This window comes from Ambystoma mexicanum, chromosome 1q (assembly GCF_040938575.1).
Source record: "Ambystoma mexicanum isolate Mex_15411 chromosome 1q, UKY_AmexF1_1, whole genome shotgun sequence".
NCBI lineage: Eukaryota > Metazoa > Chordata > Amphibia > Caudata > Ambystomatidae > Ambystoma > Ambystoma mexicanum.
This window is the reverse complement of record NC_090922.1, coordinates 254,683,541-254,700,985: the sequence shown is the minus strand read 5'-3', so window position 1 is coordinate 254,700,985 and position 17,445 is coordinate 254,683,541. Positions and strand designations below refer to the sequence as shown.

The 17,445-nt window shown below is 47.0% G+C and overlaps 1 protein-coding gene across 5 annotated transcripts in view; it reads right to left on the bottom strand.

Moving 5' to 3' along the window:
* LOC138527208 (zinc finger protein 718-like) overlaps positions 1-12,887 on the bottom strand; it is a 561,133-nt gene extending 548,246 nt beyond the window's left edge. For all 5 annotated transcript variants that reach the window (XM_069638322.1, XM_069638323.1, XM_069638321.1 and 2 more), the window contains exon 1: positions 11,575-12,887. Coding sequence is in view for 3 of the 5 variants with exons in the window: in XM_069638321.1 (XP_069494422.1) it covers positions 11,575-11,586 (12 nt within the window). In the remaining 2 variants the exon portion in view is untranslated. The remainder of the gene's footprint in view (positions 1-11,574) is intronic.
* Positions 12,888-17,445: the final 4,558 nt, after the last annotated feature.

The following is a 17,445-nucleotide window of genomic DNA, read 5'->3' as shown; positions in this document are numbered from 1 at the left end:
CATCCCTTTTCGAGTTTTTAAAACAACTGTAATACTCTGCAGCTTCCACTAAATGTCAGCCTATGCACAGCTTGTGATCTAAGCAGATTCCACAAGCCTCAGAAATCATGTATTTCAGTTTATTTTATATCTTTTTTTTTTCAAGTTCAGACCCTAGAGATGCGACACACATCAAGTCTCCCGCTGTGTTGGTCTCAGTTTATCTTCTTCTTCTCTGTCATTGGAGATCCAACCCTACTTTGATTCCCTTTCTTTAGTCTGTAAAATCTGTGTTCAGGGCTCCATAGCACACTTTCCGGTCTCTTTCCTAAATAGTTTTTTGAATCTTTCATAGATTGATGTTCGATCTTGAGATGCATCTTCTCAGATTACAGTTTTACTAATTTAATCTCTTTGTTTGTATTCAGTTTGAGCACATTTTGACTTCTTAGACTTCAAACTGTTCTTTGGACCACAGTTCCCAACATGCAAATCAAATGATGTCTGCCCCAGAATCACAATTCTCCATTCACCAGTCCTACATATTCACACACCACACCATTTCTCACTCAACCAGAGTTAATTCTCACTCACCAATAGTTAGTGGCAAGTGCAAAGTTGGAGGCCTGGTTTTACAACATATAAATCAACCGATTCCTTACTCTAGGAGTCCTTCTTAGGCTAGCTATGGGTCTTTCGACCACACGGTCCAGCATGCAACTCAAAAATGACTTTCAGTCTTGCCTGCACTGTGACTTGGCTTTGAACCACATTTCTCAACATCCAATTCAAATGACTGTCCTCATTCATGAGACTTCTCACTGGATCTGATAACTCTCATCCAAAGGCACAACGATTTCTAAATCTCCTGTGATTATTTTAGAATAGCCTTTCCAAGCATGCAATTCACATTCCCTTTCCCCCGTGCAGTCCCTCTTAAGACTGTAGTTAGTTCTTTCGATGCTTTGTTCGACATACAACTCAGTTGACTTCTCAGTCTCACATATGTAGTAGAAGTTTTTGATACATTTTCCCCAACCCAAAATGTAATTCAAATGATTATTTACTCCTCAAGTCTTTCTTCGATATTGCTGTCTGTGGACCACATTTCCCAAAAAAAAATAACTCTTTTAGACTCAAATCTAAATTTTGTTTTACTCCTTCTGCCCTTCTCACTCTTTTGGATCACATGATTCTTCTCTCCTATAGTCCTTCTTAGCTTGTGGCAGATTCTTTATAGGACTTGCCGCAATAAGCAAATCAAATGACTTTCTCCACTTTTAGAAGAGCCTTTGAACACCTTTCCCTAGCATATAAATCAAAGGACTCTTCACACTTTCGCATTTTCTTACATTATTTTGTTATCTTGAAACCTTGTGTTACAATGGACAACTTAAATGCTTTTTAGTCTTTCATTCTTTGTGAACCTGTAGCAGCATTTTTGCTTCACATATTCACATATGGCAGCATGCACTTCCAATAACGTTTTCAGACTTTCTAAAACTTCCAAAGGACTTTTGGATCACATGTTTCTGCATGCACCTCAAATGGCTTTTCACTTATGCAAACCTGTTAGATGTTTGTAACACACGTACAGCATGCACTGCAAATGTTGCCTCTTTCTCTTTCAACTATTTTCCAAGTCTTTGGACTACCCCTCCCAGCATGGATCTGTCTTGATTTTCACTCTCCTCTTTGTTGGACCCCATGCTTCCATTTTCGCTCTCTGGTCAGATCCCCTCCATCTCAACTCTCACCTCCTCCGGTCCTTTCAGCCCTTTGGGTCCCACTCACACCACCTAACCCATCTCTCTTATTTAACTTGTTGTATGTGCGACAACATGGCCCGCCACAAAGAGCCACGCTGACTCTCATGACAAGACCAAGGGTGTTTATTTTTGGTTATCAGACTGGTTTGATATTGAAGAAGAAAATGTTTCTATGGTTCTCAGGGTTTGGGGCATTTGCCGTCCCCCTCTCACTCAACTTTACCCAGTTTTTCCTCCTCCCTAGTTCAGGCGTCCTTATCAGGGATGTTAGTGCTTGCCAACGGGAACCCCTAGTCGTATGTCCTTTTTCTAAATCTGGTGCTGATAGCCCTAATACGATGACTAACTGACTCCCTAGGAATCTTCTAAAAGTATGTCACCTATTCCAGTTTAGTCATCTTGGGAAGTAATATGGTGACTTCTTCCTCCCAGCGTCACACTTACTCCTTTTAGACCCTCTTGAACCTGAGCCTTCGCTATATTGGTCTATTAAGTTATTCTCGTCCCACCAAGTCACTGTCCCTCCAACCTCTCTCTCTGCTTTTCCACTTCCATCTTTCGATCTTACTTCCTTTTCAACTCCTGTTCCTTACTAAAATTCGTTCCTCCAACTACCCCTCTGTCTCTGTCATCATCTCTCCCCCCCTTCCTCTCCCTCTACACCAATAACAGCTCCTACTTCCCGTCATTATCACTCTACTCACTCCCTGTCTACTACTGCTCCTATTCTGCTACCGGTTTAAGTTTACTACCCTTGCTTCTTTAGCACACCCAGGGATTTGGTGCTTTGCTCACCCCTCTACTACCAATTACTACTCTACCTCTTATCTCCTTCACTTGCTACTCCCAACTACCAGGGGTTGAAACGTATGAAAAGAAGTAGTGGAACTATGTTCCCTGCTCGCCTAACCCTGCTCCCCACAAACCCAATTGCCATGGCCCCTCCCACGTGCACCTTCTGTTTAAGGGAACATTAAGTGCAGTACACTGAAAGGGCAAATTTCAACTTCTTCCTACACTTTTATTTTAAAACAAAAGCAGCCCAGAACGGTTTATTTTTAAAATATAAGTCTCAGAACAGTAAAACTCAATTAAAAAAACGAAGAGGAGCACCACTCCTGCCAACTTCGACCACTACCAGTACTCCACTCCACCATTACTCCTCCTCCTCCTCTACCTCTACTACTCACATTCTCCCCTATCTAACACAAACACTCCACAGACCTCCTTAAAAATAGCCTCTGCACTCCAGTCCATCTCGCCTCCTCTGGTCTCTTGAACGTCCTCCTCGACCATTGGGCCTCACCCAACTTCAGCCCACACCAAACTACTCCCAAGCTCCCTCTTATATATCCCTCCCCCTCTCTGGATTGGCCACTTACCCTACCAATGGCTTACCTTGCTTTGAAGCGGTGTCATAGGGAGGGCTTGGGAGGTTACATAAGGTCTTTAAGCCCCACCCCCTTATCTATGTGCTGTATTAGGGAGTTTCTCTTGGTGAGCTGGCTCTTCTTCGCTGGTCTGTGGTTTTTCTTGCGAGGATGGTGTCCAGCACAATGCCGGTCCTGCCATGGTACCTTCCTGGCAGGTAAGGAGATGATGGGAGGATGCCCGACTACACATGCTCTGGCATCCAGGGTTGCTGGTCGGTTCCCTCCCACCACTGACAGGGTTGGATCAATGTCCCCATCACATCTGACACACTTTGATGTGCATCCCGGTTCCCACTGTTTTGACTCTTGGTGGCTCTTCCACACTGGCGTCTGTTTGCTAACTATTCTGCTGATTAGCATCTCTGCACCACTCCTCAGCTCTCCCAACTCTCTCCCATGACTGTCTTGCCAAAGGTTGCATACAGCATTACACACTGATGGTGGATTCCTGCCTAGAATCTCTCCTTTTCTCAGTGATTTAAGAATGTATGGACAGATCTTGCACATCCCAAAGGGCATTCCGTCTTCCCACTGAAAACTCACACCCCCGGGCATTTCTGCCACAGCTTGCCCTGTTCTTCTCCCTCTTGCCACAGGTCAGTAGTTTTCAATCAAATCACATCCCACTCTTTCGTCTAGTCTTCCCTCTTGATATCATTGAATCTTTGTACATAAATATGTACGGTATCAGTGATAGCAACTCAGTAGTTATGGTTAAATTGCATTCCCCATAAGAAGAGCACTTTTTAACAAATGCTGATAATTTTGGCGTGGTTCGCCAAATCTTCAAGACATTTTCCAATAGGTGGCGCAAGATCTCAAGCTCCGGACACAACACATATCCTTTTAAAAATAAATCCGACATTGTGCCTCATACCTGGCAGGCGGTGTGGGTGGACTGTGACTGAGTCCGTGGGGAAGGCGGTGCTTGTTCCACGAGCGCATCAGGGCTGACTGAATCTAGTCCAGGGCTCTGTTGCGCTCCTGCTTGGTTCCCTTGGGACCTGAGCCCATGGCTTCCTGCGGCCTTGTAGACATAGGACCGTTCAGGGCAGGGGGCGCGCTGTCTCCCTCATCGCAGATTCATGGCTGTGTGATCCACACGGCACGTGTTTCTGAAGTCTCCCTGAGAAGGAGCGCCGGGGTCTCACCTGCTCTTTTTCCAACAGCAAGTAGCGTCTTTGGCACCATTTCATACTTCTGCTCCCTGATCTGCTCTGGATGCATCCTCCTGCTCTGCGCCAGCAAGGTACAACGGTGTACAACTTAGATGATTTATTTAGTGCCTCTGGAGGATCTGAGCCCTGGGTGGTGAAGCGAACAGCTAGGCCTAGAAAGCAATAACTGGGGGTGCCAGCAGTGGGGAGCGGTTGTGGGCTGTTTGCCCGGACTGCATGGCATTGGACGGCACAGCAAAAATCAGATGCTGTATTGATTTGTTGCGGCTCCAGAGTGGCCTGGGTGAGCTGGAATAGAGGGTTCTGCATTGCTGTTTTGTCCCTGTCCAGGGTATCCTGTTGCGGTTGGTACCCAAATACGCACTTGGACCCGTCTACTGCTGTGTCTACTCAGACACCCCATCCTTCCTGGAAAGGTAGCCCACAAGCTGACGATGATAACCAGGGGGGCAGGAAATAAGCGTGGGCTGATCGATTCATTTACTAGTACACTAGCCAGGGATAAGGAAATGGATGTGGATGCAGGCGCTGCAGATCCCTCTGGTGAAAATCCGGCGAGTGGGGACCCCTTGATGGCTGCGATGCAGGCAGGCTGTACCTCTGTTAATTTGAAGCTGGATGACATGTGACGAATATTAGTTTGCTGCATGCAAAATTGTACAAAGTGTGGGCGTATCACTATGGCTGAAACTCACTGGCAATCTGGACCATAGGGTCATACGGCATGACCGTCAGAGCACTGATATGAAGAGGTAGCTAGCTGCGATACGGACGAAGTGGGAGGACCTCAAGTCGCGTTCAAGACGGAATAATATTCGCATTGTTGGTGTGCCTAAGCGCACAGTTAAGGGCCCTAAGGAACAATTTGTGGAAGGTTTGTTAAAGACCTTGCTGAGCGATACACAATTTCCAACGCATTTCCTTGTTGAGAGGGCACACTGAGCGCTGGCTCCTGCTCTGAAACCTGGTGCGCCTCCTTGCACCATTATTGCAAGGCTTTTGAATTACAGAGACCGTGATCAAATCCTGAAATTGTCAAGGGAGCAAGGTCTATTGCAATATGAAGAGAATAAAATCTCAATTTATAGTCCACCAGAAGATCCTACAACCCTATCAAGAACCTACTACGTGATTGACAAGTACCCCATCAAGGCTTTGTATACAGCATGGTGGTAGGACACACTTTGAGAATCCTGTAGATGCTTGCACTTATATTGAAACCCAGATCCCGCTGCCGCCTACTGGAAGACCTGGAACAGAGTTAATCACAGTCTGCCACCATCTCCTTCTGCATCCGGGAATGGCTAGCTACATTTCTCGATTCTGCTTTCTTCTCAGATGCTGGCATTCCTCAAGGCTCAATGCTTTATCCTTTAAGCTATGCCGGAGACCCAAAATATATCAAAATTGTTGCTGTTGTACTCCATGATTTCTCAATGCATTTTAGTTTGGGGGTTCACTGTCATGTTGGGGTGGACGGTTTGGAAGGAGGAGTGGGTAGTTGGGTGTGGTTTCATAGTTTGGGCAAACGGTGCGTCGTATCGGCCATTATCCCTAATTAATGTGGATGCGAAGATCATTGCGAAAATTCAGGCGATCAAACTTCTTCCATACATGACTACACTAATACTTACAGATCAATCTGGATTTCTTCCTAATCGTTCTACTGTGCTTAATCTCAGGAGACTTTTCTGTATTTTATCTCAAATAAATCCTTGTGCAATAGCGGTTGCAGGGTCTTTATAATATATGATTTTGCTTATGTGCAACTGCGATATAGTCCATGGTTTATGGTTGTATTGTTGTGCTTAGTTTCTTCCCAGTTAGTTTGTGTTTGGATTTGTGTCTTTTTTCATTAAAAAGAGTTTATTAAAAATAAAAAAATGAATTTTCCAATAAAGAATCTACATCCAGCTCGGGATTTGTTTTAAAACTTTCATGAGGTTCTGTCGGAGGAGTGGCGGAGGGAGAAAGAGGGGAAAGTTATATGGGTGTCACAAAACGTACATTTGCCCATTAATTTCCAATGAGTGTATGTTTCCTATCACCTACAGCCTGACCAGCCGGATGGATTTGCACCATGCATTTGCGAGAATCGCCACCCGGCCCCAGAGGCACGCTTTCGCAAGTCTGAAGCAAATTCAGACGGTGGTTTGTTTAAAATGTGACCAAAAGAGGTAAAAACCCTTTAGAGATGCCTACGTCCACGTGAACAATCTGCAGACTAACATGCCCTTTTTTCAGGGAGTTAATTGACTTATTTATATCCACAGATTTGGCCGGGGTCCACAGATACAGTAAAAGGCATTCAGAACAGCTAGTCAAAAGACCGCCAATCTTGTTGCTGCAAAGGGGGCAGAAATGTTCTTAAGGGGGCCACTGTGGCACGCAGCTTTTCAGGTTGTGAACCCCATGAAAATTCACCACTACTAGACATATTGCAGCCCGGTGGGAGTTGTCCAACCATAAGTGTGAGAGAAGGGTACCCAGAGTGGTACAATATGACCCACAAAAAAGCAGTTCAGACAAAAGTGCCCACAGACTGGCCTGTGGGCTACTAGTGGCCCCGTTGACCGGGTCCTCAGAAAACTAACCTGGTACTCAAAGTTAGGCTGGGTTTCAAACCGGCAAAGGGGGAAAAGGCTACTGGGCCCACTTTGAGTGAGTTGGCGTGACCTGGAGCATAGCTGAAGGCAACGCCTGGAGCACATGGGCCACTGACCATAGCGAGAGACCTGTAGTCCCAAAGTCCCAAGCCAAGAGAAAAGTGTCCACTGGACCTACCCAAAAACCTGGACCAGTTGCCACTTCGGATAGCTAGGAAGGGCATGGCTAAAGGCCCTGACAAACTAGCCAGCAGCCATGGCTGCAGGCCAAGGCCAGTGGCCTACATAGTCGCAACAGGGCCAAAGTGGTCATGGATAAATTAACATCTCGTGAGCTGTGGACCCACAATAATGGATGTGGCCACTTGCAAGGCCACAGGGCCAGTGGCCCATCGATCAGCAATAGAGGCAAAGTGAATACCGGGCATGGCTGCAGGTCAAGCCTAATGCCACTTGGGGCCTATGCCCACTGGTCACTTTGGTTAGCTTCGGGGAAGGGTTTGGCAAGTCTGCACTAGGCATGGCCACTGGGCACTTGGTTTGGTTTCAGAGTTCCAAGTGCAACCTAGCCATGGATGAATTGGGGGGACTGAGACATAGCAAAAGCACATTCCCAAGCAAAGAGGTCACCACACAGCCTTGGAAGAAAGGAAAATAGAAAGAGAATAACCCTACAATTGGTTCTTATAGGTAGCCATCTTTCCCAATGCTCCGGATGAGGCAAGGGCTCCTGTCGCCAAGTGTTAATCATAGACTTGACTGGTCAGTGAAGGACACTCTACAGCACTGAGCGGCCACAGTTATTGTTGCACTCCTAGGTTGCCCCCAACTACCTGTCTTTCGGTCCCGTCTATCCTTGCTTTTTCCATCTGCCTTTACTCCTTACTTACAATACTGCGTTCCTCCCTTTGTTTTGTTTTCTTTTCTCTCATCAGCCCACCTCTTCTTCTTTCTCACATGTCCTATTATTTCATTATTCTTTCTATGTCTTTTCTTCTTTAGTTTATTTTGTTCCATGTACCTATCTTTCTTTTCTCTTAGTATCCATTTGATTTATAGCTATGCATCTCTTATTTTCTGACATGTGTGCATTCTTTTTTACTTTCTTGATTTTTACGGCTTTCTTTTCTTCTTTCCACTGAAACTCCACCGTGTCCAACTTTCTTCCAGCTGTTGTCACACATGCAATAGCTACTTAATGATGTATTCAAATACCTGACAAATTGAACTGAAATCTTTGCCAGTCATATTTATAGAAGGAAGGCAGATCCACGGCTGTACTCTTGATTGGCTCCTGGGATCATAAAAGTAACATTTCTATACTGAACAACCGTCCACGCCCTTGGTTAGACCACCACACCATCACATCCACCATACCCATCAGTCGCAATCGCCCTAGACTAGAGCCTGCCTCACTCAGCATCATGGCCCTCAGCTCACACAATCTAACTAGTGAAAACTCATCCCCCTTATCAACCTTCCCCTCCCGCCTACTCAGGATCCCACACCCTTGGTTGATCAATACAAAATGCTATAGACCTCCTGGCACCCCTCAAGGCCAAGAAATCCAAAATCCCTACACATCTCAACTCTTGGTTCACACCAAACCCTAGTGCTGCGCCAGCCGCTAATAGAGCAGCAGAAGCCACCTGGCTTAAAGACCCTACCCAAGCCAACAAAACTAACCTCTCCAAACTGTCGCTCCACTACAAAACGTATATTGAGCTCCAAAGCTGCCACCTATAATGAAAGAATGCCCAATCCCTCCTCCAGCTCACGGGAACTTTTCACCATTCTCCGAGAATTGGAAACTCCCATCCCCCACTATCCACAGTCCTCAAAGACACTCTGCTTGGTGTAACACCTTCACAGGCAAAACGACTCAATTACAAACTAACATAAAAAGCCACACAGGCCTCGATTCCAGCTGCTTGATCATCACTGCCACCCGCTCAAAAGTACTTCCCTACCTTCAAGTTCCAGCCCAACAGCACCTCCTCCCTTGCCACCATCATTGCTGGGCTCAAGCCCTCCTGCTGCAAGGGGGAAATATGCCCTCCCGCTGCAAGGGGGATATAGAACCACCCACCCTGCTCAAAGAATGCACTGGCCCTCTACTCCCTCTCATTGCCACTATCATAAATGCCTCCTTCGCTACCTGCCCCGTCCTCACCACCCTGAAAGACTCTTGGATCAGCCCACTGTTGGAAAAATCCACACTCGACCCAGCCATCCCCACCAACTATTGGCCCATCACCACAGTACCGATCCTCCTGTAAATGATGGACAGAGTGGCCTATGTTCAAATCCAGTCCTTCCTAGAACTCCCATCACATCCTGGGGGTCCCTCAATCGGGCTTTCGGCCCAAACATGGGACTGAAACAGCATTCGTAGAGCTGAAAAACCAGCTTGACCACACAAATGATGAGGGCACACTCCCCCTGTCCCTGCTACTTGACCTCTCTGTGGCGTTCGACCTTATTGACCAAAAGATCCTCTGTCGTGCCCTCACATCCTCGGCTCACTTTTCTACAGAAGAAGCCTCATTCCTAGCTGACAGATCCTCACGAGTGGTCACTGGACAAGTTGAGCCCACACCAACACCCATAGCCTGCGGGGTACCCCAAGGTTCATGTTGTAAAGGGTGGGTGAGACGTTTACACAAAGCCCCTGTTCGACCACTTCAACGCCCTGGGGATCTCATACACCAGCTACACATACTACACCCAAATTCTCATCCCCTCACCGGTGGCCTCCCCAAAGACACTCTGAAAGTTAACTCCATCCACAAAACTATCCAAACCTGGATGGTCACACTCAAGTCTTTGCCTCAACGATGACAAAAACTCTGGGCGTCTACCTCGACTCATTCCTGAGCATGACCTGCCAGGTCAACCACATTTGCAGCAGCATCTGCCTACGCCACCAAGTTAATCAACGCCAGCAAACCCTTTCTCGCTACCTCAACCAACTTGAAGTTGCCAGGGCCCTTATCAGTTCGAAACTAGACTATTGTAACTACTTTCTCTGAGGCACCTGCGTAAAGAACCTACACAAACTCCAAACAATTTAAAACAATGTGCTCAGGTCGACACTTGACATAAGCAAACGGGACCATATTTCTGAGGCCAGGAAAACTGCCCATTGGCTACCAGTCAAGGATAGAATCAACTTCAAAATTCTGTCCCTCGCTCACAGTTGCCCGTCGAACAACGCCCCATGCTACCTAGCGGAGAAAATTACCAAAACCTCACCTGCAAGACCCACTAGATCCTACTATAACCATTGCCTTACCACACCTAGGTTCAAACGGTCTAGAGCAGGTGGAGCCAGCATCCCGTTCCACGCTCCGTCACTCTGGAACAAGCTACCCACCTACCTTCAAAACAAACCGTCCTACAACGCCTTCAGAAAACAGCTCAAAACCTACCTCTACAAATGACACTTCCGCCCTATCCCCCCAGCCACCCACTTCCCCTATCACTCTGGTTGTAGAGCCTAGATGCCTATGGGCTTTGTCTGCTGCTCTGCTACAAATGTATACATAAAATAAATAAAGACCAACCGTACTGTTGTGTCAATAAGTCTTACCACTCTTCCAACCTGGAACAAGTAACAGCTGTATTACATCTCAAGGTAGCCTAATACAGAGCGTAATGGTTCACACTAAAACAAGATTGCGAGAAAAATGTGTATAAAATGGAAAGATTGAAAGGGAATATACAATGGGAGAAAGGGAAAGAAGTGCAGGGGGGGGATTTAAGGTAAGAATAAAACAAAGGCAAACGAAAAGGTGAAATTATGGAAAAAAGAATGCGGGAAGTAATGCAGCAAAGCAAAAAAGCAGAGGAAGTAAGAAATAAAGCAAAAGTACAATAAGGAAAACACATTGGAATGAGAAACAGTTAAAGAACAAAAAGCAAAGAAAATGGTAAATAAATATTAAAAAGTACTAAAGAAAGATGAAAACAAACACATCATGGGCCGAAAGAGGGACTAAAAGAAAAGGAACAATAATGAAACAAAGACGAAAAACGGAACCATGGGTCGAAAGATACAAAGATGGATAAAGTTAACGATAGAAAAGAAATATAACGCATGAAAAGATGGACGGAAGATCGGAAAAAAGTTTTTTAATGAAAAAAATTAAATGAGAAACATCTGATCTCGAATCCATGACTTAACAACTGCTGCCGCCTCTCAGAGTTGAAGAAATAAATGGCCCTGTAATTAACAAGCAAGTCTAAAACCGATATGTTGTAAAATGAACCATGGCCCCCTCAAGTATTGGGAAAGATGCCTGCCTACAGGCGCCAGATTTAGGGCCATATTGAACATACTTTTGCAAGCATGTTGCAGTTCTCCGATATGACATTGGAAATTACTTCAAAGTTCAAAATAACGATAAAAATAACGATTCACAGTGACGCATCTAGCAGCAGGGTCTGGGCTCTTTCACTTAACAACGTGCGGTGGCACACCTGGCAGCAAAGTTATCAATTGTGTTTCTGAGTAGATGTCTGCAAGAAGCACATGCTACTGAACCCACTCAACATATTCTGAGGCGTGCTCCGGGAATTTTAATAGATTCTTAACAGAGTTTCTTACCCGTGAAGTCATGGTTTCTTTTTTTTCCGCCGAGTTGTTTTTGGATGCAAGTTAGTGGTTGTTTGATCGCCAACACCCAAATAGTGCGCCTTCAAACAGGTGTGGTTAATTATGTGATGTCGTGTGAATTGGCAACAACCGTAGAAGAAAGTGCATGAAAAACAATGGCCTTTGACTTTGAGGTCCTGTAACAAAGCACCCTGCTCCATCCACGTGTCTGGTTTAGAAATTACTTCAAGCACCCTGTACTGTTTTGCAAAGTTCTTCCAGCAACTCCAGCTCTCTCTGTTGGTGGGACAACGGCTACCTCCAGCTCACACTCCCTCCACTGTGCCAGTTACTTCAGGGTGGATTAAAGACTCCATTTGATGGTGGCAGTTACAGGGGCATAGAATTCATTGCCAGCCCTAGTAATTAGGCATTGTGTTGTGCAACTAATACACCCGGTTGGTGGCAACCATCCTCCCACTTCTGGCACTCACTTTAGGTAGAGCCGTCACTCCGTCCACCAAACTGCTGGCGGCACGTGGTCTCTGGCAGTTAACACGACTGGCTTTCCCACAGCTAACACTTCTCCTGGTGGTGAATAGTCCCCCCTAAATCTCAGCCCTGCAGCCAATACCCACCCCCCTCCAGCATACTTTCTTGTTAGCAGCGCGTGTTCTTCTTCTTGCTGATAGATTTGTATCCATCAGCTGTGATCTTTGGATACCGAGGCTTGAGCCTCATTACTCCATCTTCTCGGGTTGAGTATGTAGTCGTGGGTTTGTATTCTTCTTGGTCTGTATGGTCTTGTCACAGTAGAGCTGGTTTCACACTAGATGTTCGTCCAACATCTCGACGTCCTGCAGCTTTTATAATCCCCATTTGCTGGTGGCCCACGCCCACTTGTACCTTGGGTCCCTCCTGATGGTGAGAGAGCATCCTGCAGCTCACACCACGGCTGCTTCTTCCGCAGACCCTCCTACGGTCCAGTCCCCCCACTTACAGATCACACGCCTGCGTGTGGCATAGACTGACAGTGTAGAATTGTTCTGGTGGCTTGTGGTCTGCTTCACAACACACTTCCCCGTATTGCACATGGCTCGCCTTTAACCAATTACATCCGCACTGATGACAGTCTGGTAAAGCTCGCCGCAAACGCCTCCTCCTCCTGACACACACTCTTCAGCATGATGCTTCCGTGATACAGCAACAATCAGAGCAAGTGCTACTTAAGAAACAGCACTGTTGATGTCATGTCAAACCACCTGTACAAAAGAAGGGTAAAGTAGGGGCGTGCGAACAGCCTACACCGAGGATATGTTATCATTGCGCATGCCCATAGAAAGGGTACTTGTTTAAAACGCATGCGCAGTGCATATGCTCGTTTTTTTTATACAAAGCAGCCCTATTGTTGGCGTATTCATGATTTGTTATGTGGATTTAATCATCTCACACGGGTGCTTTCTCCTTGACTTCTCCACTTTCTCTCTTTACACTAACTCTAAATAACCGACGGGGTCATATACAGTTTTTCCAAGTTGGAAGAAAAAGATAAGCTGAACGCCCCTTCAAAAGAAGTTGTCTCCCATACAAATAAGCTGAAAAAACAAGCACACGCCTACAATGATGCTGAGGGAAACATGCCACAAAAGGAGGGACACACAGTTTGTAGCTGTTTTTTATTTGCCCACCCTTTGAATGGCCATGCTAATCCCTATGGCCATTTCCACCCAGTTCCTACCCCTCCCCACCCAAAAAACCTCTTTGTGGGAAGTCTTTGAGCTCACTTAGAGTACAGATAGGGAAACCTGCCACCCCACATGAGTAAGGACACACAGTTTGCAGTTTTTTGTTCATTTGCCACCCATTCAATGGCCATGCTAATGTATGGTCTACATGGTTTGTCATAGTCTGTACTAACAACATGAATGGGTTGGTCACACATGGGCCCCGTGTCCCTTTCTGGCAGGAGAAGAAAATGACTGCAGAAAAGTGCAAGGTCTCTGGGAAACCCTGGAAGGTCTCTGGGAAACACGGGAAGGCCTCTGTGAAACACATATATGTCACCTCACACACTGGTTTAATGAATGTGCTTGTGTCCATTGTTTGTAAAATTTTGATTCTACTTTTGTCTTTTATTTTAACAAGGTGATTGAGGAATTGTATACATTTGAACGACTGTTGGCACACATTGCATATTGAGCTACACCTCCATTTGTACACTACACAACACTTCACTACTCTACAAAAGAGCTCAGGGTTCCCTTCCCCAATCTTCAAGTGCAGCTTTGCAAACCCAGTGCTCAAAAAGAGATCAGGGGCCCTTCCCCAAGCTTGAAGCACTGATTCACAAAACAATGTTCTAAAGGAGCTCAGTGTTCCCTTCACCAAACTTCAAGCACTGATTCACAAAAACAATGTTCCAACAGGGCTCAGGGTTACCTTCCCCAAACTTGAAGCACTGGTTCACAAAAAACAAGCAACACTCTTCAGCATTATCTTGTTTCAGGGTGCCTTTCACACTCCTCGTGGATTGGTTGGAGCTTCCCGGTCAAGGCGCAATTCACAGGCTGCACATCCCAATCATTACAGGTTACACAACCAGTTGCCCTTGTCCAGCTTTCTGCCATTTTAGGGCATAGCTCTCAACCTTTTTTGTCAGCGAGATGGGTGAAAACACTTGTGGTGCTGCCCCATTAAGTGACGTTGCACGCCGCCGCATGCATTATAAATAAAGGGGGCGTTCCAGCCGCGACAGTGCGACCGGGAAGCCCGAGCAGTGCAGACGTGTCGGTGTCAGTCTGTGGGTTCTGGGGGCTTACGGGCATCACTTCTGGAAGTCCTCACAGAGTACCAATAGTGGCAACGAGGTCAGTGTAATGCCTGGGCCTGGCGGTGAAGGTTCCTTCAGTTTTTATCTCGAAACAGAGATCTTTGAAGTTTTTTGTTTCACGCCATATGCCGCGCAGATACCACGCGGCAGGCCGTCTTTTTGAATTTCGGGCAGTGGATACTCTCAGGGCTTCGGTTGGACCTATGAGGGGCATCCATGCCTGATTTTTGGGCCTACTACATTGAGTGAAGGTGAGGAGAAGGGGTAAGATGCCTAGGCATGCTTAGCCCTTTGTCATGCCTGCGCCATGGGCGCATCCATTTACGCTCAATTTGGACTATATGTTTATCATTTATTTACAACAGACCCTTGGATCCATCTATATTTACTTTGGAAACTTTATTTCCCATTTGCGAGACTTTGCTGCTTAATTATTATTTCCAACAAACTACGCATACCATAATGCACCTGGCTACAAGCATTGATTCCTGGCTGTTTCTATTGGTTATAAATGGAACTACACCCCCCAGAAGTCCTAGAGACTTGCCCTGCTTCCACCAGCCCAGGAACAGAAAGGGAGGTGGCCGATTGCCTGCAGGTGTGCTTAGCCAGGTGCAACCGATTAGCCTGCCTCTGTGCTGGGCTAGGTAGTATAAAGGCTGCTGCCTGCAGTGGCTCAGCCTCTTGCATCTGAGAGTTCTTCCTCCACCTTTTGCATCTTTCTACGGATCTTGTATGCTGCTTACCTTCACTCCTGCTTGGACCCTGCCTTGTTGCTTGCTCCACCCTGCTGCCTCCAGCCATAGCCTTCCAGGCTCCCTGCCTCACAGCCCTGCTCCTCTGGGCTCTCCACACTGCAGCTGATCACGCTCTGCTGCCTTCCAGTCTCCACCCTTGCCCTGCTGGGCTCTCCACATTGCAGCGGATCACGCTCTGCTGCCTTCCAGCCTTCGCCCTTGCCCTGCCGGGCTCTCCACATTGCAGCGGATCAGGCTCTGCTGCCTTCCAGCCTTCGCGCTTGCCCTGCCGGTCTCTCCACATTGCAGCGGATCACGCTCTGCTGCCTTCCAGCCTTCGCCCTTGCCCTGCCGGGCTCTCCACATTGCAGCGGATCACGCTCTGCTGCCTTCCAGCCTTCGCCCTTTCCCTGCCGGGCTCTCCACATTGCAGCGGATCACGCTCTGCTGCCTTCCAGCCTTCGCCCTTGCCCTGCCGGGCCCTCCACATTGCAGCCGATCACGCTCTGCTGCCTTCCAGCCTCCGCCCTTGCCCTACTGGGCTCTCCACATTGCAGCCGATCACGCTCTGCTGCCTTCCAGCCTCCGCCCTTGCCCTGCGGACCCTCTACATTGCAGCTGATCACGCTCTGCTGCTTTCCTGCCTCAGCCCTTGTCCTCTGGGCTCCCTGCCCTGCAGCCTGCCTCACTCCGGCTGCCTTCAGCCCTTGTCTTCTGGGCTCCCCTGCTCTGCAGCCTGCCTCATTCCGGCTGCCTTAGCCCTTGTCCTCTGGGGCTCCCTGCTCTGCAACCTACCTCTCTCTGGCTACCTACAGCCCTTGTCCTCTGGGCCTTCCTACTTTGCATCTTATCCCGCTTCGCTGCCTACTACCTACCTTTTCCACTGGGTTCTCGGCCTAGCAGCTCTCTACAGTCCTCTGCTACCTTCTACGTTCATCGGCCTTGTCCCTCAGGGTTCACTCCTTACTGCCCGGCCCTTACGGGATCCTTGCCGTGCAGTCTGCTTTACTCTGCTGCCCTAAGCCCTTTTCCTCTGGGCGTTCTACCTTACAGTCCTACCCCTGTGGGCTTACTCATTGCTTTCCTGCTCCTCTGAGCTCTCAACCTTGCTCCTTACTGTCCTCTGCTATCCTATCCTGTTACACGACTTTCCTTTCATTTCCTTCTGCTAGTTTGCTATCACCTCCTTTCCTGGATTTGTCTGTAGTATCTTCTCTTGTACTGTTTGTAGACCCTTTTGTACAGAGCTTGTCTGTTGGTTCCCTTCAGTCAACCTCTGCCTCTTCCCTTGTCCTGTTTCTACATTACAGACACCCAGAGCTGCTGTTCCAAGTCATGAGCAAACAGCGTGGGCCTCTGTTATAGCAAACTGTGCAGAAGGCTAGAGTATTTCCAAGGTTCGTGGAATACTCTTTTCCTATATCTGCATACACCCCAAGAGGGTATTCATTCTGTATCTTTTCCCCTGCTACTCTTGCTTACTCTTCGTTCTCTTTCCTTTCCGCTGTGTGTGTTCTTATCTGTCCACTTTATTTGGCACAACCACCCAAACCCTTTCTGGGTGTCCTGTGCCACTCTTAATAGAGTGCCACTCCTGACAGAATGCAAGAGCCAAAAATGTCTTGTTCCATAGGCCGGAAAGGCACACACAGAACAAAGATGCTTTCCTTTCGGGTTAAGAAACCTTTGCATAAACCTAAGGTTTCCCTAAAGACAGCAAACAAGAACCTTAGTCTAAAGGACAGTCTCGCCTTAGTAAACCAAGATTTACAAGCACGGTACTATACTCACTGGCTAGCTGACCCTTCTTCCATGTACAATTATTATGACATTTGCGACTATGACCCGCAGTCCTTATCTGTTGCAGAGCTACAGCAAGATAATGAATTCTTACAGATCTTGTTAAACCAAACAGTGAAAAACACTCCTGCATCTTCTGACAAGCCTTCTAACACCGCAACAGACAAGGATATAGCACTCATTGTGGGAGACTCTAACCCAGAATACGCTGTTGCCAGAGTGATATGCACAAGATCAGCTTGGCAAGCTCCCCAGAATGCTGGAAACCCTTATTTGACAGGACAAGGCAGTCATTATCCTGAGGTTTGTGTATCTGGTCCTGGGTAAAAAAGACCTATACTAACCATCGGTTGTCTTAATGCTTCTACAGTATCTACTAAACACAATAACCCTAAGGTCAGTCTTCCCATTGCTACAACCGAATTTTCTACCACACCAGCTTCTGAAGCTTTAGATCAAACTAATGATACTTACCTGCTACACGAACAACTCCTACGCCTTAAAAGAAAGACCGAA